Raw genomic sequence first — 25,669 nt, forward strand, 5'->3', positions numbered from 1 at the left:
GGTATATTTCAAGAGGGACTGCTTATCACAGCAGATGTGAGAATGACAGGTGGCTAGGCTGTATGGAAGGGACTTCTCGGTATGGAACAGGTGGCAGCTGTCGAAGTGGAGGTATTGCTTGTGGTTAGTAGGTTTGATATGGACGGAAGTACTGATGTAGCCATCTTTGAGGGGAGGTCAACATCTAGGAAGAAGTAGGACCAGGTGAAGCAGATGGGGGAGAAGTAGTTTAGGTTCTGGAGGAATGTGGATAGGGTGTCTTCACCCTTGATCCAGATCGCAAAGATGTCATCAATGGATCTGAACCAAGTGTGGGGTTTAGGATTGTGTGTGTTTAGGAAGAATTCCTCTAGATGGCCCATGAGTAGGTGGTCATAGGATGGTGCCATGTGGGTGCCCATAGCCATACCCCAGATTTGTTGTAAGTAATGCCTTCAAAGGAGAAGTAATTGTGAGTGAGAATATAGTTAGTCATGGCAACTATAAAGGAGGTTGTTGGTTTGGAATGCCTACACGTTGGGCGTTGGGAAAGGTAGTGTTCCATATCGGTAAGGCCATGGGAGGTGGCATCAATAGTGATGAACAGGGCACCATGTGGTAAAGGGACAGGAACTGTGGAGAGTCGCTGGAGGAAATGGTTGGCATCTTTTATATAGGAGGGTAGGTTTCAGATAACAGATTGGAGGTGTTGGTCAATGAGAACCTACCCTACCCTCCGTCTAACCTCCTAAGCTGCACATAGCTGCCCTACCCTCTCTCCACCTTGTCCCTGCGCACTCTCCAGCAGCACTTCACTGCCCACAATCCCTACCCTACTAACCCTCCCCCTCCTCACCCCAGCCTCCTCCTTCCCCCGGCCAGTAACCACTCCCATCACTGGTGCTGCAGCTTGCAGTGTGGTTTCAGTTGCCTGAGACTGCAGTCGTATGTGTAGGTTGTGTTTGCATGAGTGTGTGTGACTGTTGTCTACTTTTGGCTAAGGTCTTACTGGCCGGAAGCTTTATTTGTGACAGTCTTCTTGTTGTGCCTATCTGCGACCCATCATCTCCGCTATACGCTGAGTAGAACTTTCCTTTTCATAATGTTGTTATAAATAGTGTTATACGGTCAAGAATCCCCAACAATGTGTTTGTTGGAACAGAAACACTTCACTTTGGTGTGTATGATGCTGTTTCTACTTTCAATGATGGCAATATTGTAAGGTGCAAAGTAATTCAAAATATGGGAATGAAGGTAGATTTCAATGTGATATGAACTAGACAAGGAATGTCTTTCGGTTGCTGACAGGGCTGTAAATATCCTAAAAATACATGCCATAGTAAACAGGAGGAGGACAGAAAGGAAGCTGGAGGAGGAGTTTGGAGACGATGAAGATGATCCATCCTATGGATCTGGAATGCACTAAAAAGATAATCTAAGCTCCATCACTTGATTCCCACAAGCTTAACTTAACACAGACTTTTTCAAACGCCTGCATACTGTTCAGTTTATAAACAATAACAGCGCAAAAAGTAGTGATTTTTCATTACAATAGAAAAAAATTAATCTGTAACAACTGAATTCGAGTTTTTTAAAATAATCTCCATGTTAAGTTGTAGACAATACTCCAATAAATAACCTGTAAAAATTTCAACTTCCCAGCTCAAATACTTTCTGAGAAAGCATGTAATTTATAAGCACTATTTTAACATTGGAAAGATAAGGCTTTTCGTGGCCCCTTAGCAGATTTTCACTTATATCATATTTACTTCTTCAAGCATTTCGTTCTAATAGATACTATTCATTAAATGCCAGTTATTTTAATTTGTTTGTTGTATGTCCATATGGTAGAGATAATTATCATCCACCATATTGTTCTCCTGTCGAAGCTATTCTCGAACAGAGAACCTCCAGTTGGTTGTTCAGAAAAACAAAAGAAAAAGTGAATATTTGGATCTGGCCAGGAAGCATGCCCAGTTGAATTATTTGGTTAGGCTGCCTGCTCTGTACAAGCAGAGCCAAGTTTGAATTCCAGTCCATTACAATTGCGGACAAAACGGTGGGTACAAATTTCGCTTATGAAGAATGACAAACAGTGCTGAAATGGAAGTGAGTGCTTGTGAATGTGTTCAAAGTGTAATTACGATGGGTAATAACTCCATACAGTGTGTGTGTATACATGGACAAGAAAAAGACTCCCGGTTTTTTCCCAGTTAAATATACAATTTTTCCCAGGTGAAAATACACTATACTCCTGGTGAAGGCATATTTTTTCCATGTTAAATGACAATATACTTTCCCTCAGAGCAATAAAACTTGTCAATTCTTTGAATGGTTAAGGTTTTATACACAAGCATAGAACTTCCTAGCACTTTAGGAAATGAAACCCAGCAAAAACCAATGCGTTTTAGAAACATCTTTGATATGCGGCAACATTTACAGCACATATTTTCATTTTACAAAAGTATAAACACAAATTCCACTGAAGCACTGAAACCGAGATTGCGACACACTTTTATCAGCCAATAATAGCTCATACCATGTGATCTTGGCCAGTGACAGAGATATTCAGAGTACAGGACACGTAATGTAGTTAGCCAACAGCAACATAAAATGTTACATAGAGCGAACGCACAAATAGGAAAGGTTAATGGTTTAAATTAATACACATACAGTGTAGCTACAAGAGAAGCTCAGCTTTCAAATATATTATTGGTCATCAAAAATTTCTTCTTTGTTTTTGAAGTGTGTTGTTAGGTAGGATCCTAAGGGCAAAATTTAATTTGCAGCAGCTGAATACTTCTGACAAGCATGATTATAAATTCCACTGCTGCGCAACAAACATTTTGTGAGTTACCTTGCTGAACACGTTTTGTTGAGCACTTAGACTTTTCCATAGAAAAGCCAATTGTGTGTGAAACTGCTCAAGAACTCAACTCGCATTTTCTTTTGACAATTATACTTTTTGCCATTGTTATCGCATAATTTTGAAAGAACTAAAATACATACAAAAAACTACCTTGAAACTTGGGTCTTTTTTTTAGCATGTGTTAAGTTTACATCAAACATAAATGTGAGAGTAAAATTTTAAATAATATCATAAATGGCTGGGCTTCTGGACCCAAAATTTTTGTACGTGGCTGGTACTCAGTGTTAAGTTTTGAATGACCGTCTAACACTCCGTGATTGAAGAAATTCATCGGACATTCTCACATGTAATGTAATTCATCTTGCATAAAAGGAAATTTATGTTGAAAGTAATGCTTCTCAAACCACCATCTGCAATATTTCCTGCAAAATGTAAGTAGCTGTGGCATCATGCTCATCAAAATGGGGCCCATGAGAAAGATGCTTTGAAAGCAGTCTATTGTTACAAAGTATTGCCCAGTCCTTGATGCATTTTCCTGTCGGCAGTCGCTTGTGTGTCAACATGTTTTGGTGTTGTAAATAGCACATTTTCTTTGCAACTAAAGTTTTATTTTGGTGTGATTCTCTCATTTATGTTAAACTGCTGTAGTATTATTCAGCAATAGTGGGGTAAAGTCATAACATGATAAGCAGTTCTGGAAGACACTAGTTACATGATGATATCAGAACTGAGTTTCTGCAGGAAACATGCAACATAAATGAACAGCATTCAATTGTACAACAGGATCCTTATATGAAGCATAGGCCTGTCAAGCTTTGACTGACACCTATGAGACATCTTAATAGTCATAGCTGATTACAGAAAACAAACTACATTCGCAGCTCAACAAGAAGGTATCAAGTACATTACACATCAGTGTATAAATACTTTAAAATAAATATTATTTATGTCGCAACTCATGCAAATTTTTGCTAAGTGAAGAAGCACCATAGTGACAGCCACCTCACAGTTGGCTTGACTGATAAGTTACATCAGATCTTTCAAGATCTTAACGATGTGAGTATATTAGCACTACTTACAACTAACAGTTAGAACATTTTACAGAGGTAACCTGCAATGGCTGTTTACACATGTAAATACATAATTTGAATTATTTCACATTCTTGAAAGCTCTCCTCCATGTTAGGAATACAGAAAAAAATGTGTGAATGAATGCTGGATGTAATGAATTAACACAAAAACCAAATATTTTCTACTTTCATTTCAAATCAGGAATGTTACTGACACTACACAAAGTTGCACACATATTTACAAACTCATACAACTTACCTGTTCTAAGGACGACTTTGATTCTTGAGCACCACAACTGCAACAAAGAAAATTATTTCTATATGCGCTATAAAAATAATTTATCAGAATCTATATCTATACTCTGGAAACCTTTGCAAAATCCACAGCAGAAGATACTAAGTGGCATAACACATACTGGTGTTTCTTCCCATTTGATTTGCTTATTTAGCACAGAAAGATGGGCTACTAAAATGCCTCTGTTTTTTTCAAATCCTGTTTTCAAATCCCTACAGGAGCAGTATGTAGGGAGCTGTAGTGCGTCCCTGGATTGCTTATATACTTGGGACTTCGCATGCAGGCATTCACTGCTGAAGAAGCCTCTTTAACAAGTTGAATGAGACCTCAAAGCATACACGATTAGTACACCAGGTGATCATTTCCATCCCTTGCTACTGTTTCCCTAAGGGATGTCATTATTTACTGTGTATTCAGACTGCTAATGATTGGCAAGCCTCCTATCTTTCTGTGCTTTCTTCCCTCTGGCATGTGACACAGCACGCTTCTCAACAAGTCAAGTGTGCCTCAACAGTTCAGTTTCTGTTTCAGAGTGATCTCAAATGTGTTAGTCATTGGGTGGGTGTAATACCCTGAGTTCTTGTTCCTTGCCTTCCCTGGACACGAACCTTACACCTACCACTGACTAGAAATCATGGTCAAGTCAACGGGTGATAACATAACCTGTATTTTCTGTAGAGTAAACAGTATGCACTGGTGAAGATGGTACTTGAGGTAACTTTGGTGTCTGGTAACCCTCCTAACACACCCATTCACAACAGTTTTCAATGATCTGACAGAAGTCAGAGTGATTACCAGCTGCTTACAAACAGCTACTAGTTCATCATGTATCCAAGAACAGACTTCACAGTCATTCTGCATTAAGGGTGGTGCATTGTTTTACAAAACTAAGCTTGCTCATTCTCTTTTTAATTTCTGGATCCATTGTACTACAAGTATTATAAGTTCCCTTTAAGAACTGAAGCTGTTAACACAAAAAAAATATTGTTGTTGTAAGCAGAGAAAACCTGGGATAAATTTACTTGTTCTATGGAACTACTTGGCATTTTGAGTCTCAAACTTCAGTTTTTTTTCACTAAGCAAACACATAACAAACTCAAAATTACCAAAAATGTTAATTAATTTAGAGATATCAGCTTCAATTCAGATTTTTAGTTGGTGTTCCTAGTGCACAGCTGCCCGGCAGTGGATAGTTTCCACCTACATGTAATATTGCAGCTCTTACATTGACTAACTCAACCACTTGTTATGTGTTACCAAATACAATAACTTCATACACCTGAAGATGGGATTCTAAAATCCTGAAACCAAATATGGTTTGAATAAATAATTAGCATAACTGAAGCAGACTCTTCAAATTAATTATCATCCCTCTCGCTTGTTCATGTCCTACAAACCAAATCTTGAGTACCAAAAATGTAAGTTATGTATGCCGCTGTTGGAAGGGAAAACAAAATCAAATACAATATGGCAGTTACAGCAAGTACAGGAAACACTATTACATCATAGCAATTGATTTTGTAAGAACTATATTTTCGTCATAATCACTCACTTTCAACTATTTCCTTAGATTTTTTTTTTTTTTAAAAGAGAGAGAGAGAGAGAGAGAGAGAGAGAGAGAGAGAGAGAGAGAGAGAGAGAGAGAGAAGATGGAAACATTACACTTACAAGGAATGACTTTCCAGTTGAATTGTAGCATGCATAACTGTTAACTTGCAATTGTCAATTTACTATGAAATGTGTTACATACTACACACATAAATTTCACACCATTCTCAATAATATACATTTATTCACACAGGTACACACTAAAATTAGGAGGAACAACTGCCTCCCCACTCCACCAAGAGTGTCTTTCAGCTGTCCACCTAACCTTCGTAACCTCTTGGTTCATCCCTATGAAATCCCCAAACCACCTTCCCTACCCTCTGGCTCCTAACCTTGTAACCGCCCCTGGTGTAAAACCTCTCCCATGCACCCTCCCACCACCACCTACTACAGTCCCGTAACCCGGAAGGTGTACACGATCAAAGGCAGAGCCACGTGTGAAAGCACCCATGTGATTTACCAACTGACATGCCTACACTGTGAAGCCTTCTATGTGGGAATGACCAGCAACAAACTGTCCATTCGCATGAATGGACACAGGCAGACAGTGTTTGTTAGTAATGAGGATCACCCTGTGGCTAAACATGCCTTGGTGCACTGCCAGCACATCTTGGCACAGTGTTACACCGTCCAGGTTATCTGGATACTTCCCACTGACACCAACCTATCAGAACTCTGGAGATGGGAACTTGCCCTTCAATATATTCTCTCTTCCCGTTACCCACCAGCCCTCAACCTCCGCTAATTTCAAGTTGCCGCCACTGGTACCTCACCTGTCATTCAACAACATCTTTGCCTCTGTACTTCCACTTCGACTGACATCTCTGCCCAACCTCTTTGCATTTACACATGTCTGCCTCTGTGTGTGTGTGTGTGTGTGTGTGTGTGTGTGTGTGTGTTTTATTGTCTCTATCAACATACCAACGTTTTCTCGTTTGGTAAGTTACAGCTTCTTTGTTTTTATATATATTTTTCCCACGTGGAATGTTTCCCCCTATTATATTCATATCATTGACTATCTATATGCCTACATATGAGTCCTAAGCTCTCTAAATTTACCTGCAGGGTCCTTACACGAAATGTCCATTGGCGGCAGAAGAATTGTTCTGCACTCAGCCTCAAATGCCAGTTCTCTAAATTTTCTCAATAGTGCTCTACAGAAAGAAGGATGCTTTCCCTCCAATGTTTTCCATTTAAATTCCCAGAGCATTTCTGTAATAATTGAGTGTTGCTAGAATTTAGTGGTAACAAATCTAGCAGCCCGCTTCTGAATTGCTTTGATGTCTTCCTTTAATCTGACCTGGTGCGGATCCCAAGTACCTGAACATACTCAACAGTGGGTTGCACAAGTGTCCTACATGCGATCTTCTTTACAGGTGAATCACACTTTCCTAAAATCCCCCCCCCCCCTCCTCCCAGTAAACGAAAGTCAACCATTTGCGTTTCTACTCATCTGCATTAAGTTGTATATTTCTACATTTAGAGCTAGCTGCCAGTCATCACACCAACTAGAAATTCTGTACCGACTAGATATCATCATACACAAAGGAAATGATAAGAGTCAGTTTATACACATAAAAATAAATATGTAAAAGGCACAGATTTTGAACTTAGCTGGTTTTGTGATGCCTTCTACATTAGTGTACCATCCATTGCCTTTCAAGAATTTGACATAAAATGGCTGCAGAGAAGAGGACATAAAAATGGCTGCAGAGAAGAGGACACTCAAATTACAGTGCACTATGACATTTACTAGATGGATTAGGAAAAATGTTTCTTTGCTCATACCACAAAGAGTTCCATAATTAAAATGTTCTTCTCAAAGCTAGTTAAGAGAAAGGTGTTACCCAAATCAGTAACATTCATCAATTTAACTGAACTAACCTTTCTGGAGTTTTGTCTACGAGCATTTCATTTCCACTGTACTGCAGGCAAGTCTGGAAAAGCACAGTGTAAAACAAAAATGTTAAAAATGATTAATTTAAGAAGCATATTTATCAATGACAAATAATTGCTGACTCAGAGAGGACTACATGTACAATGAAGCTTAAAGTAGTCCATATAATACAATGATACATGCCAATCATGATGCCTATTAAATATAAAAGCTAAATAAGGATCAAATGGTTAACACCAGTATTAAATATTAGTATATTTTCTGGGTTTTTGCTAGAGGCAGAGACATTGATAAGATTAGTAATGGAGCATGTTATCCCACCAAAATCATGGATCTTAATGGATTATGACTGGATCAACCATTTGGAGCTGCATATAGGACTGTTTCAAGCTCAACTGAAAAATTTAGTTTTGCAGTAAATCAAAGTGACGAACAACTCAATTTATTACACTCCTTCCATTCCTTTACCAGTGTTATTCATGTGTGATGAAAACTAACAATTACACTCTCTGTATTATGGGAAAGTATCAAAATGAAACACAACTAAATTTTTATGTAAATGTTATTTACACAGCATATCACGAAACTCAGAAGAAAGAATCTAAATTTAATCACTTTTAGTACATAATGTGACTTCAAAGCTAAAATAAAATGTGAGGCACTTCCTGATGTATACATGAATCTAGCTCTAAAACTTCCATCCAAAGACTACTTTTGAAATTTGTATACCATTATATCAGCTAGTGAAGAACAGCACTGACAAACATCTCATTTTTATGTAAATGTTATTTACACAGCATATCACAAAACTCAGAAGAAAGAATCTAAATTTAATCACTTTTAGTACATAATGTGACTTCAAAGCTAAAATAAAATGTGAGGCACTTCCTGATGTATACATGAATCTAGCTCTAAAACTTCCATCCAAAGACTACTTTTGAAATTTGTATACCATTATATCAGCTAGTGAAGAACAGCACTGACAAACATCTCACTGTTGACTTCACTGAAAAGTTATGCTTTACATGAAATAACTGGATGTAACCCAAATCAGCATTAAAACTATTTTTACATCACCTTCTGCATTCATTTCAAGCCATGAACCTAACACTACCACAGTTACTGGCAGTGCCATAAATCTGCAATGCATTTTCAGATTTACGCACTATACCTTACCTGTTCTGTGGATGGTTGTAGTTCTTGAGCACCACATCTAGAACAAAAAGAATCGATATATGTATAATAAAACTAAATAAGTAACTACATTAACAATACACAAAATAAACGTCATTTTTCGATGAAGTTTACACACGGTAATTTGGTGCACTGAACCATATTCGCAAATTACAGTGAACATTAAAGCCTTACTGTTAGGGCTACAATAGAGATATCTTTGCGTAAGTAGTTCCTGCCAGAAAGAAATAATTAATGATAAATGTTAGTAATGCAAAGCTTGCAATAGTGGTGCACTTACATGGAATTTATATATTTGAGATATAGAAGTGGAATGTACAAACCAATACTTGAAATAAGAATGGCTGGAGAATGGATGAAGAAACACACATAAAAAGTAACAGTTAATCCAAAGCTTATAGCTTTTTTAAGCAGTTGATTGGGCTAAAGAATGAGACTGACAGGGAACATAAGGAAGAAAGGCAGTGATGTAAAGGTGTTGAGGGAAATGAAATCTAACTGCTGACCTTAACATCAAGAGGTATAGAAAGTAAAGGAAAGGAGTATGATATATGAATCTTCACTGTTTTGTTACACCTCTGCCACTGCAGAGTAATAATAATGGTGAGATAACATTTGATTTATTAAAAAAGAAAATAATACACACCATTGATAATGCAGTTAGTGGTAAAGATTCATCACTGGATGTAATTGGTAAGATGATGATAAAGACTGCCTTATAAAAGATTTCTCTTTTAACCGTGACCTACATATAAGGAAATCTGCAGTCATGGAATGAGTCCCACACAAGCACAACATTGAAATTTCAACCACTTCAAGTAAACAGCTGAATTCTATTATATGAAGCTTGTGATCTATTAATTCTCCAGCTCTGTAAGAGTGAAGAAGAGTCCCAAACACTGGATTCAAGGAAGAGGCTCAATATATTCAGACATGTTGCTATGTTTGGTTGGGTCAAGCAAGAGAATCAGATATATCACTTAATTACCTTAAATAAGACAAAAAATCTTCGAAAGAAGAAGTAATTTCCATTTTGAAAGCCTGTTAATAAAAATATATTTGTTGCGAACAAAACAATACACAAGAAAAAAGGGTGCTAAATGATAAGGTCATATTTCCAGATATTGTCCAAAAGGGATGAAAGCAGCATTGATAAAAGTCAACAGAATTTGAATAGCACCAGTGATGATGCAGCAGGAATTTTACTTGATGTTGTGAACACAGTGTCAAGATCACAGATTTCTTCTACTATTTACATGCTCCATGGACAACCTTGATCTGGCACTCATCTGTCGCCTGATGGCAGCTAGTGGATGGTAACCACATACGGAAATGCTCTGAAATAAAAACCAAGATGGTAAATGGCCTAAAGTGCTCCTAAAAACAGGTACAAGGTGGTGTTCACAGGAGGCAATAAGACAGAACCAGACATATGTGCATCTCCTTTTCAAGCAGGAGACTGATGTGTGGACAGATACATAATGGAAAGCACAGGCTCTTACTTATACTGTATACAGTTTCAGTCTTAGATTCATGATGAAAATCCTTAGGGAAATAGGATCATGGGAGGAGAGGGGAGGGTGGGAAGAAATCTGAAATGGACATAGTATGTACCCAGAGAGAAACTGTCTGCCAGATGAAGGATAAAATCTGAGGGGTATAGTGAGAAGGAGGGTAAAAGGAGATCTTGACAAAAGATTTTTCAGGAAATTCCAGGAAGTTCTGCTCATATGTAACAAACATTGGATCAAAACCCTCCATTGTCTCTCACTGCCTAGTCAATTGTTGAAACTGAAGACAATAGATAGGAAGCAGGAATGTGAAAATACACATGTAAAAATTAATTAAGCCATAAGGCTCCTATCATCACATAATTTTCAGACAGCCTTCCCAAGCTTGTACTTATAAAAATATCTTAGAAAGTAAACAGCCCCATGTAGCATGAAAAGAGCACAGTTCATGAGGAACATAAATGAAATAAAGCACAGAACTGCTCAGCAATACCACTAACATTTATTTATGAAGAAGAATCAATGCAGATTCAGGAAACAACACACATACAATCACAGATATTATTCAATCACAAATGATTTTGATGTAGGTGAACAGGTAGATTTCTTCTTCACAGATTTCCATCAAGCAATCAATACTGTACCACACTACTCTGTGATAATCAAGATATTATTATATGGAATATTTTTGAATGACATAATTCTGCCATCATTTGACTAAGTTTTTCTTAGTATTTCCACTCTTGTGACTTCGACTTTTGAGCCACTATCAAGTGCAGTTGTGAGGCATTTGTCTGTGACACGTTGTCCTCTCACACTTTCATTTCTATTCAAAAAATGAGTTGCATACATCTTGCCTATCACCCACACTCTCTCTTTCAGTTCAGACATTATTTGCTTTTCTTGATTAAATTGTTTTTGCACTTAACTAAATGAGAGATTAGGGACTTTTATTCCAACTCTATTCTGATCCTGGAGAAACATGCAGTTACTCAAGTTTACAAGAGCTTCTGTATCTTGTTGCTTTCAGCTCATGAGAACCTCCAACTTTGAGGAATAATCTTCCCTGCACACAGGGCAGGCACACTAATTGCAACTCAGAACCGAGTTCACCACAGAGGCAGGAGTAAACACAATTCAGGCCTGCCAGCCTAACCCAGGGTTCAGGCAGGACAAAAGCATTCTGCAGCACAGGTGGACTCAGCATTGAGTTCAGAAAATTTAGGACAGAATGCTTAGGAAAATGGAGAGATGGAAGCCTCTTGAGTTCCTAACTGGCCCCAGTGGGTTTGAGTGAAACTACAGTTTTGTACTGTTGCTGGGCAGCACTTCAATTTCTGATATATTGCCACAGCTGCACATGAGAAAATTTATACCTAAATTCAAAAGAAATCTCAGAACATTTGCCTTGTCGTGAGAGCATGGCTTTGGGCATTTCTCAGTTGCAAAAGGATGTTTCTGATTGGCATTTGGGCTCAATTCGAATCCCCTGATTGCAGGAACAGTAAGGCCTTTTCATTGATTGATTAAAGTAAGTGCACTGAGAGGAGACACTGAGGTTTGAGTGGACTCCACAGAGGATTCACCCTGGGCCTTACTTTCAGGACCACCATGACATTGATAAGCAGAACTGGACTTTGGACTTATGTCAAGTAGCTGGGGTTTGATTTAACAGTTCACAGGATTTAGATAAATCTCTTGTGATCACATCTAAGAAGATGACTTTGCCCATGGCCACAATCATGACAGCATTAGCACTTGCAGCATCACATCATATGGTGACATCATACAGATTCACTGCAAACATGATAAGCTTGCAACGCAAAGTAATCTACCGAAAATAGGAATTTCGCCTATTTCAGAAGAGAGAGTTTCATTTCTATGTTTTAGCTTCTGCCAATTTCTTACTGTAACATGTGCTTCAAGATATCAGTACACGACTTAACATGTCTGTATAACATGCAGTTATCCATATAAAAACTAGATATATATAGACATATTGTCATGAAATATGACAGCAAAGTGTCTGAACAAGAACTGACAGTGTGATTCACCTGTGAAAATTCAGATGAGACATATGGTTTTTATAAGTAGATAAGTATTGTAATATTTTGATTATGTTTCACTCAGACATGTTTGATATTTACTAATAAATTCCCCAGTTGCATGTGACAATGGCTTAAAAGCTGAAATCACGATAGTGGAAATAATAAAAATATGTGTACAGCTATTTGGCAGTAGCATCATCACATAAAAGAACATCAGTATGGAATATTATATCTGATAAGTGATTAACTCACATAATATGTTGCTGACAGAGGTCACTAACTGATACCAGTGAGTTCCAACTGAAATGAAGTCATGTGATGTATGTATCGAGGAATTGTAATAGGATCACTGATGTTCTCAATAAAGAACAAAAATGCATAATATAGGGTCACAACAGCAATGTCAGATTTTTCACTGTAGTGATGTGTACTTAAAAAGGTGGGGGCATGGGTTGATGGGCAGTGGCAAGCAGCAGTGTAGCATCTGATGCTCAAACCAGTAACATCATTCTACCTAAGTTGTTTGTGGCACATACTTCACGGTGTGAATAGAATTTTTATCATTGATTTAATGTTAGTTTAGGTATGGTGAGGGTGCTTGGCCACTGTAGTGTTTATGTTGGGTGGTATAAAACAAACACAACAAGTAGTACATTAAGACGTGACAGCAATGTAATTGATTTTAGTGAGAATCATTAGCAAAAACATCAGGCCAGGATGGTGTATACCTCAGCATTGTCCATTACCAGGACAGACAACAGAAGGAGATTGTGGCAGGGGACAGAGACAGAAAGCACACTGGCAAAGTCCTTCTCTCCATAGAGCACATCATGCAACTGCTTTCTTAGTTTTGCATCATTATAATAAAGCTCCTATCTATGAGGAAGTATCATTGCTTGGTGGCTGGATGGAAATGCAGACCAATTTAGGCAGTACTTCTAGGTAGTGTACTGAATCAAAGCAATGTTAAAATGTGGAGACACACAAGATAATGCCCATAAGTAACTATTACAACACTAGTGGTAAACAGTTGGGGTAATATTTGGGAACAAATTAAATGAAAATGTGAAATCAGTTGTAGGGAAGACAAATGGAAGATCCAGACTCATTGTGGGAAGTCTGGAAAAATGCAGTGCATCTGTGAAGGATGCTGCATAGATGTTAGAGCAATTTATTCTAGACTACTACTCCTGTATGTGGGGTCATGATCAAGAAGAACTGGCAGCAGAAATGGAATGAATACACAGACACTGTGATAGAACTGTATCAAGTTGGTATAAATGACAAAAAATATGGAAAAAGGTAATTCTGTCCTTATGAAATTCTGTTGGGTATATTTTGAGAGCTGCTATCTGTGATATGGTGTGCAACTATTTTACTGTTTTCTTATGTGAATGGAATAGTTGTGGTAATAGTTATTATTATTGGCTTTTGGGACATGCCTATGCAGGCATCTCAATAATTGAATGTCAGTTATGATTATATGAATGTAAGGCAACACAACAACCAACCACTGAGAGGAGAAAATCTCTGACCCAGCCAGGAATTGAACACAGACTCCTTTGGTTAGCAATCTGCCATGCTGACTGTCCAACTACTGAGGTGGACACAGAGAATGGTTAATACTGGAACGAAGCATCCTTCATCCTGCATAGTACATTTGTTGGTGGAGTGTATATGTAGGTGTAGAGCAGATTATAGGTTAATAAACAATATTCCTGCTACAAATCTAACAAATTAGGATCACATGGCACAAAAACATTGAAATTACATAACATTTCAGTGCTGACAGTAGGAAGGCATTTGAATATCCCTTCAATGAAAAAGGTTATTTGAGATGAAGCACAGCTTGGATCGGAAAAAGAAACTTGACACTCCCTTATGCGATTTAGGGAAACCACATAAAACCTAAATGTGGAGGGTCAGACGGGAAAATGAGCTGCCATCCTCACATATGTCAATCTCAGTCTTAATGACTGCAGGACCTCACCCGGTAAGAGAATTTACATGGTTGCCTCGTAACTAATGGCAGTTTCAATGAACAGTGATTTCTGTTCATGTAACAGACCCTGAAAGGCAGGGAAAATGTTTCACCAACTAAGATCTCATTATCCTATAATTCTGAATAAAACTGATTGCTATGTATGCTTAATTTCCATTGTATTCAATATAATAAAATGTCTTACCACTTTTTATAAGAAGGAAGTTATTAGACTGGATCTGTTACGTTTCTCTCTAACATTGTTGTATGATACACCAATTAAACATTTTAGGTAATTATATGTGCCAAACCAATACATTAACTCTGATGTTTGACATTCATGAGTACCTACTGTGTGTGCTAGCTAAGCATTGCTTATTGACAGACAAAGCACTGACTACCCAAGGTTTTTTTTCTATTCCTTCCAAACTCTGCAGATGCTCTAAAATGGTGATACACAGCCTCCGAGAGTGGCAGGGATGGCACAGTTGGCAGCATACTGTCCAAAAATGATATGGGTCTGGATTTTAATCCCAGCCTGATGCACACAAAAACTGATATGTGTACTCAGTGCAGAACATGCATACCAGATTTCATGTTGTATGTTTTGCTTACAAAACACAAATCTATATAAAAATGTGAAATATATGTTTTCATAATACTGACTGGTGTTCCAGAAAACACTGTTTAATAAATAGACATTCTGTTATACATTGCAACTGCAGCTACTGTAATTTGTATATTATGAACCACATGTCAATTAACACAAAGGCAATTGTAATGTAAGAATCATGTTACACAGAGTAACAATGTCAACCACTAACAATGCATAGCTCAGTTGACATCACTAAAATTTGCCTTGTGAACGGTAACAATTATACTGTAAGTTTAATTTTTATCCCAGCAGATATTAAGCAGATGTTCACATTCACAGAGCTCTGATCATCAGTAATCCTGTGTGAAAAATCGATTATAAACACTGTTACAATGATAAGTATGCATTCTATCTAAACTTTTATTTTATAATTATGCACTTTTTCACTAGTGACCACAAACAACTGACCATGTTAAGCGTACATCTGAATGAGGTGGAATTCCAAGCAATGGAAATGGTGCCACAGGGGTCTGGAATGCCATTGTATGTCACTAGAAATAAATTTGTGAGTGATGGAGAAATTAACACACATAATTCTCTGAGTTGGTATAGAAATGATTCTGTTATTGTTACTGGATAAAAGTATCACCAAATTACATACCCATAAAACATACTGATAGTGGTACTTCATAATTTCAAAGCACAGCGTGAAACACATGTTAGAACCAAATACCATCAAATGCATAATGTGTGGAATAAAAGAACTGTGCAAGAATGTTAAATCCAGCTACTAGTGCTGTTGGCATATCAGTGGCCATTACTGAAGTATCACACTATTAACTTCGCTACATATCGCAGTATTCGTTTGCCCAATGAATAGTTTGAAATCCATTTTTCTGCACTGCTTCTACAGAGTACATATCAGTGCTTCGCCACAAATTAAAACTGCTTATTTCTCCATGAATACAAAGCAATTAAATGCTACAGCATGAATAATACTATAAAGTTCATGACAGCACCCATAGCCAAAAAAATTCAGTGCAACCTAAGTGCTTGCTTGTGCATAAAATAAGAAGATCAAATAGCTTTTTTACCAAATCTGTGTACTTACTATGAAAATTACCAGCCTCTAAATATCTTCAGGAACACCATTCCCTCAATATTTATTGCAACAAAGGCACTGGACCCTAGAAAAAAATTCAATATCTGTTTTTGCCTTTTCACAATTATAGGAAGGGGCACAGGGAACAATTGCTCAATGCAACAATGCCATTTTCACACTTAACTAAATGAGCACATATTTGTCTCAAGAGGAAGTCAAATTTTGTTGCAAGCTATTAAATCATTTTCTATGTCAGCTAACACTCTTTTGAAAAAATCATCCACTGAAACCTCACTCGCAATAAAGGTAAATGGTAATAGTGAAGACTTCAGTCAATTGATAGTCAGCAAACATATTTTATGGCCCACAGCTGTACATATGCTAGCTATGAGGCACTTTTCTTGGGAAACACTTGCCCGTATGCGACAAAAGTACTTGTTCATCCACCACACCACATCTTCAGGATGGAATGTAACAATACTATGAGAAGGATAGTTGCTACTCACCATATAGCAGAGATGCTGAGTCACAGATAGGCGCAACAAAAGACTGCTAAAAAACGAGTTTTCGGCCAACAAGGCCTTTGTCAAAAACACACACACACACACACACACACACACACACACACACACACACAACACCAGTCTCTGGCAGCTGAAGGCAGACATTTCATCTACACAGACATTCTGCAAGAGACCTTACAATGCACGGCAGAGTGTACCTTCTACTACAGCTAGTAATTCTCTTTCTGTACCACTCACAAATGGAATGAGGGGAAAAATGACTGACCGTATGCTTCTGAGTGAACCCTGATTTCTATTTTCTTGCCTTTTCAGTCTTTATGTGATATGCACGTTGTTGGCAGCAGGATTGTTCCGCAGTCTCTTACAAATGCCAGTTCTGTAAATTTTTTCAACAATATTATGAGGAAAGAGAACCAGTTTTTGACATAATTCTATAGGCTTTAATTACGTCATCTTTTTATGCACTTTCAAATCAACCTTATGAAAAATTTTATAACTTATTCTCCTAGATGACATGCATCCCATAAATAACAGGACACATTTTATCAAAACATATCAGTTACAAAAGATCACAAAACTAAAATCCTAATTGCAGTTGAAGCAAAAATAGAGTTATTTCATACTACTGCCATCATTTTACTTAAATTACCTATTTTTAAATTATGTGGTTACTTCTTTTGTTTGACAGGCTGACTTACAGCCTTGCTGGCTTACTAACCCACTCTCACCAGTGAAGTATTCGTCATACTCATCTGCAATTTAATTTCTTGGAAGCACACTTTACATTTTGCATAACCATTACAATCATACAAAAAGATTCAGATCCTCCTGCAAAGTATTAAAAATAGATAGCTTTGAAGATCTGCTCTTACAACAACTGTCTGTCTTCCATCTCGCAATATAAACTAGTAACTGGGGACAGCAGCCAAGATGGCCCATCACTCGTAATGTTGCTCTCGTCTGTCATTCATTTTACCTCTGACTGCTCTGCACTGGACACTGAATGGACCTGCTCTACCCCAACACCCTTCAAGTTGATTTTAATGAACATTGCCTGTTTCAACATCCAACTGATTACAAGCTCTCACCTTCTTCCTGGTAACTATGACCATTATATCCTTATCCTTACCTGCTTCAACTGAAAGATATCACCTACTAACAAATCCACACGTCAACAATGATACTGTCCTGTACCGATCTGTTCATAGGACAAACTAACACAACACAGCTAGTCGTTCAGATTCCTACAGCCTGTTACTTGGTTCTGATTCACTGATTTCATCTCAATTACACGGATACAGGTGTGGATGCTAATTCTCGCCTCTCCAAAATTTCTAAATCTTCTCCCACGATTTTAATACTTTTTATTTTAGTCTATAGTCAATGCCTATAATGATTACTGATTTTGTTCGATTTTTGAACATTTTCAGCCCCCATAAGACTGAGCACAGTACAAATAACTGACAGGTTTTCTGCAACTACAACAGATCTGAAGATGTTTTAAGATGCTAAAAACCTGGTAATTATTAATAACACAAATGTGACGATAGTCTAAAATAAAAATACTAAAATTATAGTTGTCACTGATATCTTCACTTGGCATCATGTCAAGCTTTCATTCTCTTACAATTCATTTCACATAGTTCTGCTCAATTGAATGAGCCATCATCCTTCCTATTTATGGTTTCCAAAGATCTTAGCTTCATACCAACCAATCACTGGTAATAGCTCGACTGTGATGGCTGCCTGTCATTCCACACTAAAAAGATCTTCCCATACTGGATATTTACTCAACAATGTCACATCAGCAGGGACAAGCAGCCCCTCTCCCAGTACAGTGAAGGTCTTGCCAAGCCCTTAGCAAAAGAGAATTTCCCACCTTCTTCACAAACAGGCTTCCCTTGCCTTAGATCCATGAGCATCCAACACTTTCAGAATCTTGCTGACCAACCCTGGTGGAATACCCTTTTTTCCATTCTACACTATTTGTGACTGGAACAATGGACTTTGTTCCTCACTAGGATTCCAAAAACATCTTGCTGTGACCTGAAATGAGGAATACCCTCATCACAATACTTTCCTCTCCTTTTAAAGGGGTACTCCATCCTCTACAAACAGTGCAATCCATCACAAAATATTACCCTGTCCCTATGCCCTTTCTGTACTTAACGGTCCCACAGCTGAGACACATACTTTGGAAAGATGTATATGCAACCTATTCCACCACCTCTGTCACTAGCATTTCCCATCCCATCAAAAGCCAGGTTACTCATGAAAATTGTGTGTGTGTGTGTGTGTGTGTGTGTGTGTGTGTGTGTGTGTGTGTGTGTGTGTGTGAGCGAGAGAGAGAGAGAGAGAGAGAGAGAGAGAGAGAGAGAGCGAGAGAGCGAGCAAGTGATCTGGAGGACTTAATCCAAAGGCTGAGCATTTCTTTGTTCTGCATATGGGCCTGTCCACTTCTCAGTATTTTTTTCTGTTTGGTGGATCATGCAGAAAATGGAAATAGTGGATATTTGAGATGGCAAGATCAGAAGAATATGGGCAACCTAACTGATTGCTAGTTTTGTTATTATGGCAACTCCTGACCATGCATCATCATACTGCAGCAGTCTTCTTTCTTCTTCGGTCTTCTTTTGTTTCTCTCATATTTTAGTCTCAAAACATATAGGATGCTGCCAACAAATGCCAGAAAGTTATGATTATAACTGAAGGAAGCCGTTCATAGTATATGACACCTTCTCTAGTTCAAAAATTTATGTCATCCTATTTTGATGACTAGTATTAACTTTTGTAAGGATACTGGTTTTATTAGCAATCAGCTATTCTTTACTTTCTAATTTACCATTTTTATCATATGTGACAACTTTTGAGACAGACAGTCAAAAATTTTACCTATCCCACTGACAACAAGCCAGAAGAGACAGAGATATTGTCATCATCTTACTTTTATAAGTCAACAGGCTTGCTGCAGTGGTAACACTGGTTCCTGTCTGATCACTGAAGTTAAGCACTGTCGGGCTTGGCTAACACTCGGATGGATGACCGTCAGGGTCTGTCGAGTGCTGTTGACAAGCAGGATGCACTTGGCCCTTGTGAGGCCAATGGGGGTGCTACTTGACTGAGAAGTAGCGGCTCTGGCCACACAAATTGACAACAGATGTGAGTGCAGTCTACTGACTACATGCCCCTCTATAACTGCATCCAGTGACACCTAATGCCTAAAGAAGATATGTTGGTCAGTCGAAACCATTGGGGCTTCCAAGGCCTGTTTGGATGGAGTTTAATTTTGTAACATTAATTTCAAGTATGTCAAACCCAACAGCTGTTTTCAAACACTGAGCATGGAATGCAAATACCACATATGTCACGAATTTAAGAAGATACGAAGCTTAGGGTTTAAGGTCACATCAATGAAATCATTGGATTGGATTGGATTTTTTGGGGGAAGAGACCAAACAGCGAGGTCATCGGTCTCATCGGATTAGGGAAGGACAGGGAAGGAAGTCAGCCATGCCCTTTCAAAGGAACCATCCCGGCATTTGCCTGGAGCGATTTAGGGAAATCACGGAAAACCTAATCAGGATGGCCGGACGCGGGATTGAACCATCGTCCTCCCAAATGTGAGTCCAGTGTGCTAACCACTGCGCCACCTCGCTCGGTCTGAAATCATTGGAGATGGAGGATACGCTCTGCTTAGGGAAGGATGGGGAAATCAGTCATACCCATTAGAGCAAACTTTCCAGCATTTGCCTTAAATTATTTAGGAAAACCACAGAAAACCTAAATTTGAATGGCCAGACAGTGACTTGAACTGCCATACTTCTAAATATTAGTCAAGTGTCTTACCACAGTGCCATCTTATTTAACGTACCTGGAAATTCTCAGAAGGGTTTATATGGACCATTGTGACTTAGAGTGCTCAGAAAATCATCAGAACTCACCTTGCATATGGTAAATAATTCTTCCCATACTTTACTCAAAAGTTTTTTTCCCACAAAGGGAACAAAAGTTACAAAGGTTTTAAACAGCTCCATGTGTCTGTACTCTGCTGTTAAATTCACAATAATAGCATAGTGAAGTGTTAATTTTTTCCACTATATACTCCATCTTCCTTAATTCACATCACACGCTCTTCAAGCAACAAAAGCTAGTGTACACCTACAAGAACAACTCTCCAAATAACTAATGGCAGATTCCTAACAGTAACACGTTCTTAGCGAGCCACATGAAACAATGAGCAAACTTATCAAATAAATATATTGTGTGAGCTGAAGTCCCCACATTACATATGTTTATGGAATATCCATCAATACTTAGACGTCCAAAGGAATTTCCCCGCTGAACACAAAATTTTGGATCCTACGTGCTGAAACATCTTTGGTCCTGATACACATTTGGGATGGAAATGCTATTCGAGCCTACATTGTTATTAGCAAATAGACAGGCCTTTTGTTGAAGGCTTTTCTGTAGTTTAAGCAGATATCTACATTTGTATCAATGTTATATTTGTCCCTGATGACTAGCAGCATGCATTAACAAATTTTATACCAAGTTTTCTGCCTCAAGGTAGCAAGTTACTAAATATCGAAAGAATCTGAGTATGACGCTTGTAATAATCATTACTGACAAAGAGGTTTTACACTTGTAAGTACCTATAAACTGTATCTATAGATTAGAATGCTGAGTTGGTAATATTTTACCATACTTTGTAGTACACTTGCAGTTCTTCACTAACTGAATAACTATTGACTTACCTAGTTTCTTCATCCGTCTGCAATGTTTGTGTAAGTGGTTCAGTCTTTGGTGATACATTGCCTGCCATCTGTAAAGGCTGCAGAAAAGAATTTAATTAACATCTGGCACATAAAAAAAGACAACATATACAAAAGCTCTGTCTAACTTACATTAGTACTCACAGTTTCTGTGTGTGAGTCAATGGAAATGTCCCCCCTTGCATATCCGTCCTCTGCATAGTATGGACATGTTGCCCCTAATAACAGAGATACAAAAGATGTGATGTGGAAAAAACATATCATAGACACAGAAATTTCTCTGAACCTACATACCAGTTAGTGCAAATGTCAAACCCACATATGGAGAAGAAAAGAACATTAATTTTCACTAAACAACAGCACTGTAATTGTTAAAATAATTAAATATGTTGTATTTCTTACATCACGTAATACACATGGAGTGCTTTAAAATTTTTATATTTAATTAAGTATTAAATTTAAAATGTAAAAGCGATTAAATGAATTTCTATTTGCACATCAAGTAAAAACTAATCGTGATTGTAATGTATTACTCCTTCACTTAGAGACAAAAGAGTTGTTCTGTAGATACAAAGCACAGCTTATGTCATGTACACAACAGCAATGAATCGTTTAAGGCAAAAACAGGCAAGGATGTTGTTTGTGTGAATAGGAAATTGGGAATTACTTAAAGCAAAAATAATACAATATCAGAAATTGTAGGAGGGGAAACAATACACAAAAGTGAGGAAAGGCAACCACTCAGCTGCAGCTGATGTATGGCACATAGAAAGATGTTCTGTGACAGCAGAGACATTACTAGCTTTTGAGCTAGTATTGTTTTTCCAGTAGCTGGACTGTTGGTAGCACTTTGGGACTTACAAGTGATTCCTTCCAGTGATTTCATATAACTTTTTACACCCTCTCACTGCAATGCAGAACAGTCCCTGTCCATCAGTACATGATGTTTGCCTGGTCTTGGTTTAGCTGTGGCTGTTCATTCACATGTCATGTCACCAACAGTCAACCCGGGCAGCTTCAGAAGGGTTGAATTGTCCCTGATGGATTTACTACTCAGGTGACATCCAACAACCAGACCTTGTACGAAGTCGCTGAACCATTTTCCTGTTACTGCTTCTCTACTGACAACAATTCCCCAGCCTTCTTTTGTACTGGTGGGCCTGGCTCTTATGACATCTAGTAGTCAATTCTGCATTACACAGGGGTGTCAGGATTCTTTTGATCAGATAGGGTGTGTGTGATTGGATATCTTAGGGTGTGTACTTAAAAAAGAAAAACATACTAACTTAAAAGTTGGTGAAGTCTGAGTTTTTACATGTTTCATAGGGTTCACATCAATCAACTACATATAAATTGTTGCCTTTTTCAAAATTTTGTTGAATATGGACACAGCAAAAATAGAAAAATTGAAGGTGATTGTGTGTGTGTGTGTGTGTGTGTGTGTGTGTGTGAGAGAGAGAGAGAGAGAGAGAGAGAGAGAGAGAGAGAGTGAAAGACCAGTACACACTTTTGACATCTTTGGTATGGGTAAAATGATGATCTGTACTACAATGACAGGTCTCATTACCAATGATTAAATGAGAAAGTGTAAGCTTCCATGGCCATTGCAATCTTTGATAAAACACTGTCAGGAAATAATGTCACATAGCCCAAAATTTCGGTCACAGTTGTAGGTGGCCATAACCAGAGTGGCGTCTTTACTATTGGGCCAGTGGCTCATTCAGATCTTCTGGCACTCTAAAGAGGGACTCCAGACACCATGATCCCCATTCAGACCAAATAATTATGACAAAAGAACAATGCATGGCAGTATGCAAAACAAATCACAGTGAAGGAGGAGATGGAACAATAGCACATCACCCACATAATGCATATGTTTGGTGTCAGTGAACAAGTGGCTGAAGTTCTCCGTCAAGCTGACATCATGCCAACAACAGACACAACAACAAATCAGAGATGGGCTGGGCTCTATGAAAGATGTGAAAGATGCTGTCAACAAGCTGCACACGTCTGGAGTACGTGAAGTCAGTTGCAAGTGCAAAATAGTATACAGGGATATCTCTGGCAGACGCACATCCATGAAGCTAAGTTAATTCATTAATATTGAAATAAGAGTTAATTTAGTTAAAATTACATTTTAGACTAGTGCATTTATTACTTCTCTAGGCTATGTATTGAAGGTTTTGCTTTTCTGAGCATATTTAGATCGAAAAGAAAGTATTTCATAAAGGCCGGTAGTCATTACTTTTGTTTACATTTTAGGCATGAATTTTGTGTGAGTGTAGATAATTATTTTTGACTAGACTTAGCGATTCAAAGTGAAATTAATTTGTGTCTGTCATACAGAGTTTAGGTAGTTAGTTAAAACTTTCAAAAGTAAGTTTAAAATTTTGTTGACATTAGCATTTAGTTACATATTAGTAAAGGTTACGAAACTTCAGTGATTTTGTGCCAAGTTATTCTCTGCTTCATCATCATCATCATCATCATCATCATTTAAGACTGATTATGCCTTTCAGCGTTCAGTCTGGAGCATAGTCCCCCTTAAAAAATTCCTCCATGATCCTCTATTCAGTGCTAACATTGGTGCCTCTTCTGATGTTAAGCCTATTACTTTAAAGTCATTCTTAACCAAATCCAGGTACCTTCTCCCTGATCTACGCCGACTCCTCCTACCCTCTATTGCTGAACCCATGAGTCTCTTGGGTAACCTTGCTTCTCCCATGCGTGTAACATGATCCCACCATCTAAGCCTGTTCGCCCAGACTGCTACATCTGTAGAGTACATTCCCAGTTTTTCTTTGATTTCCTCATTGTGGACACCCTCCCGCCATTGTTCCCATCTACTAGTACCTGCAATTATCCTAGCTACTTTCATATCCGTAACCTCAACTTTACTGATAAGGTAACCTGAATCCACCCAGCTTTCGCTCCCATACAACAAGATTGAACGGTGCACAGATAACTTAGTCTTGGTACTGACTTCCTTCTTGCAGAAGAGAGTAGATCGTAGCTGAGTGCTCACTGCATTAGCTTTGCTACACCTCGCTTCCAGTTCTTTCACTATGTTGCCATCCTGTGTGAATATGCATCCTAAGTACTTGAAACCGTCCACCTGTTCTAACTTTGTTCCTCCTATTTGGCACACAATCCGTTTATCTCTCTTTCCCACTGACATTACTTTCATTTTGGAGATGCTAATCTTCATACCATAGTCCTTACATTTCTGATCTAGCTCTGAAATATTACTTTGCAATCTTTCAATCGAATCTGCCATCACAACTAAGTCATCTGCATATGTGAGACTGCTTATTTTGTGTTCACATATCTTAATCTCACCCAGCCAGTCTATTGTTTTGAACATATGATCCATAAATAATATGAACAACAGTGGAGACAGGTTGCAGCCTTGTCTTACCCCTGAAATTACTCTGAACCATGAACTCAATTTACCGTCAACTCTAACTGCTGCCTGACTATCTATGTAAAGACCTTTAATTGCTTGCATAAGTTTGCCTCCTATTCCATAATCTCGTAGAACAGACAATAACTTCCTCCTAGGAACCTGGTCATATGCCTTTTCTAGATCTATAAAGCATAGATACAATTCCCTGTTCCACTCGTAACACTTCTCCATTATTTGCCGTAAGCTAAATATCTGGTCCTGACACCCTCTAAGAGGCCTAAACCCACACTGATTTTCATCCAATTTGTCCTCAACTAATACTCGCACTTTCCTTTCAACTATACCTGAGAAGATTTTACCCACAACGCTGATTAAAGAGATACCTCTGTAGTTGTTACAATCTTTTCTGTTTCCATGCTTAAAGATTGGTGTGATTACTGCTTTTGTTCAGTCTGATGGAACCTGTCTCGACTCCCATGCCATTTCAATTATCCTGTGTAGCCATTTAAGACCTGACATTCCACTTAATTTCCGACTTAATTTCATCCACCTCAGCCACTTTATTGCACTGCAATCTATTGACCATTTTCTCCACTTCCTCAAATGTGATCCTATTTCCATCATCATTCCTATCCCATTGTACATCGAAATCTGAAACATTACTGATCGTATTTTCACTTACATTGAGCAACTCTTCAAAATATTCCCTCCATCTGCCCAAGGCATCAACAGGATTCACCAGCAGTTTTCCTGACCTGTCCAAAATACTTGTCATTTCCTTCTTACCTCCCTTACGAAGACTGCTAATTACACTCCAG

At 38.1% G+C, this 25,669-nt stretch overlaps 1 protein-coding gene across 1 annotated transcript in view; it reads right to left on the bottom strand.

Annotated features, from left to right (window-relative positions):
• LOC126162581 (uncharacterized) overlaps nt 1–25,669 on the bottom strand; it is a 249,666-nt gene that overhangs the window by 27,236 nt on the left and 196,761 nt on the right. The window contains exons 17-21 of the mRNA XM_049919176.1: nt 21,578–21,663; nt 21,428–21,504; nt 8,895–8,931; nt 7,706–7,758; nt 4,178–4,214 (exon numbers count right to left, since the gene is read on the bottom strand). Of these exons, the coding sequence (XP_049775133.1) occupies nt 4,178–4,214; nt 7,706–7,758; nt 8,895–8,931; nt 21,428–21,504; nt 21,578–21,663 (290 nt within the window). The remainder of the gene's footprint in view (nt 1–4,177; nt 4,215–7,705; nt 7,759–8,894; nt 8,932–21,427; nt 21,505–21,577; nt 21,664–25,669) is intronic.

Source organism: Schistocerca cancellata, chromosome 2 (assembly GCF_023864275.1).
Source record: "Schistocerca cancellata isolate TAMUIC-IGC-003103 chromosome 2, iqSchCanc2.1, whole genome shotgun sequence".
NCBI classification, from domain to species: Eukaryota; Metazoa; Arthropoda; class Insecta; order Orthoptera; family Acrididae; genus Schistocerca; species Schistocerca cancellata.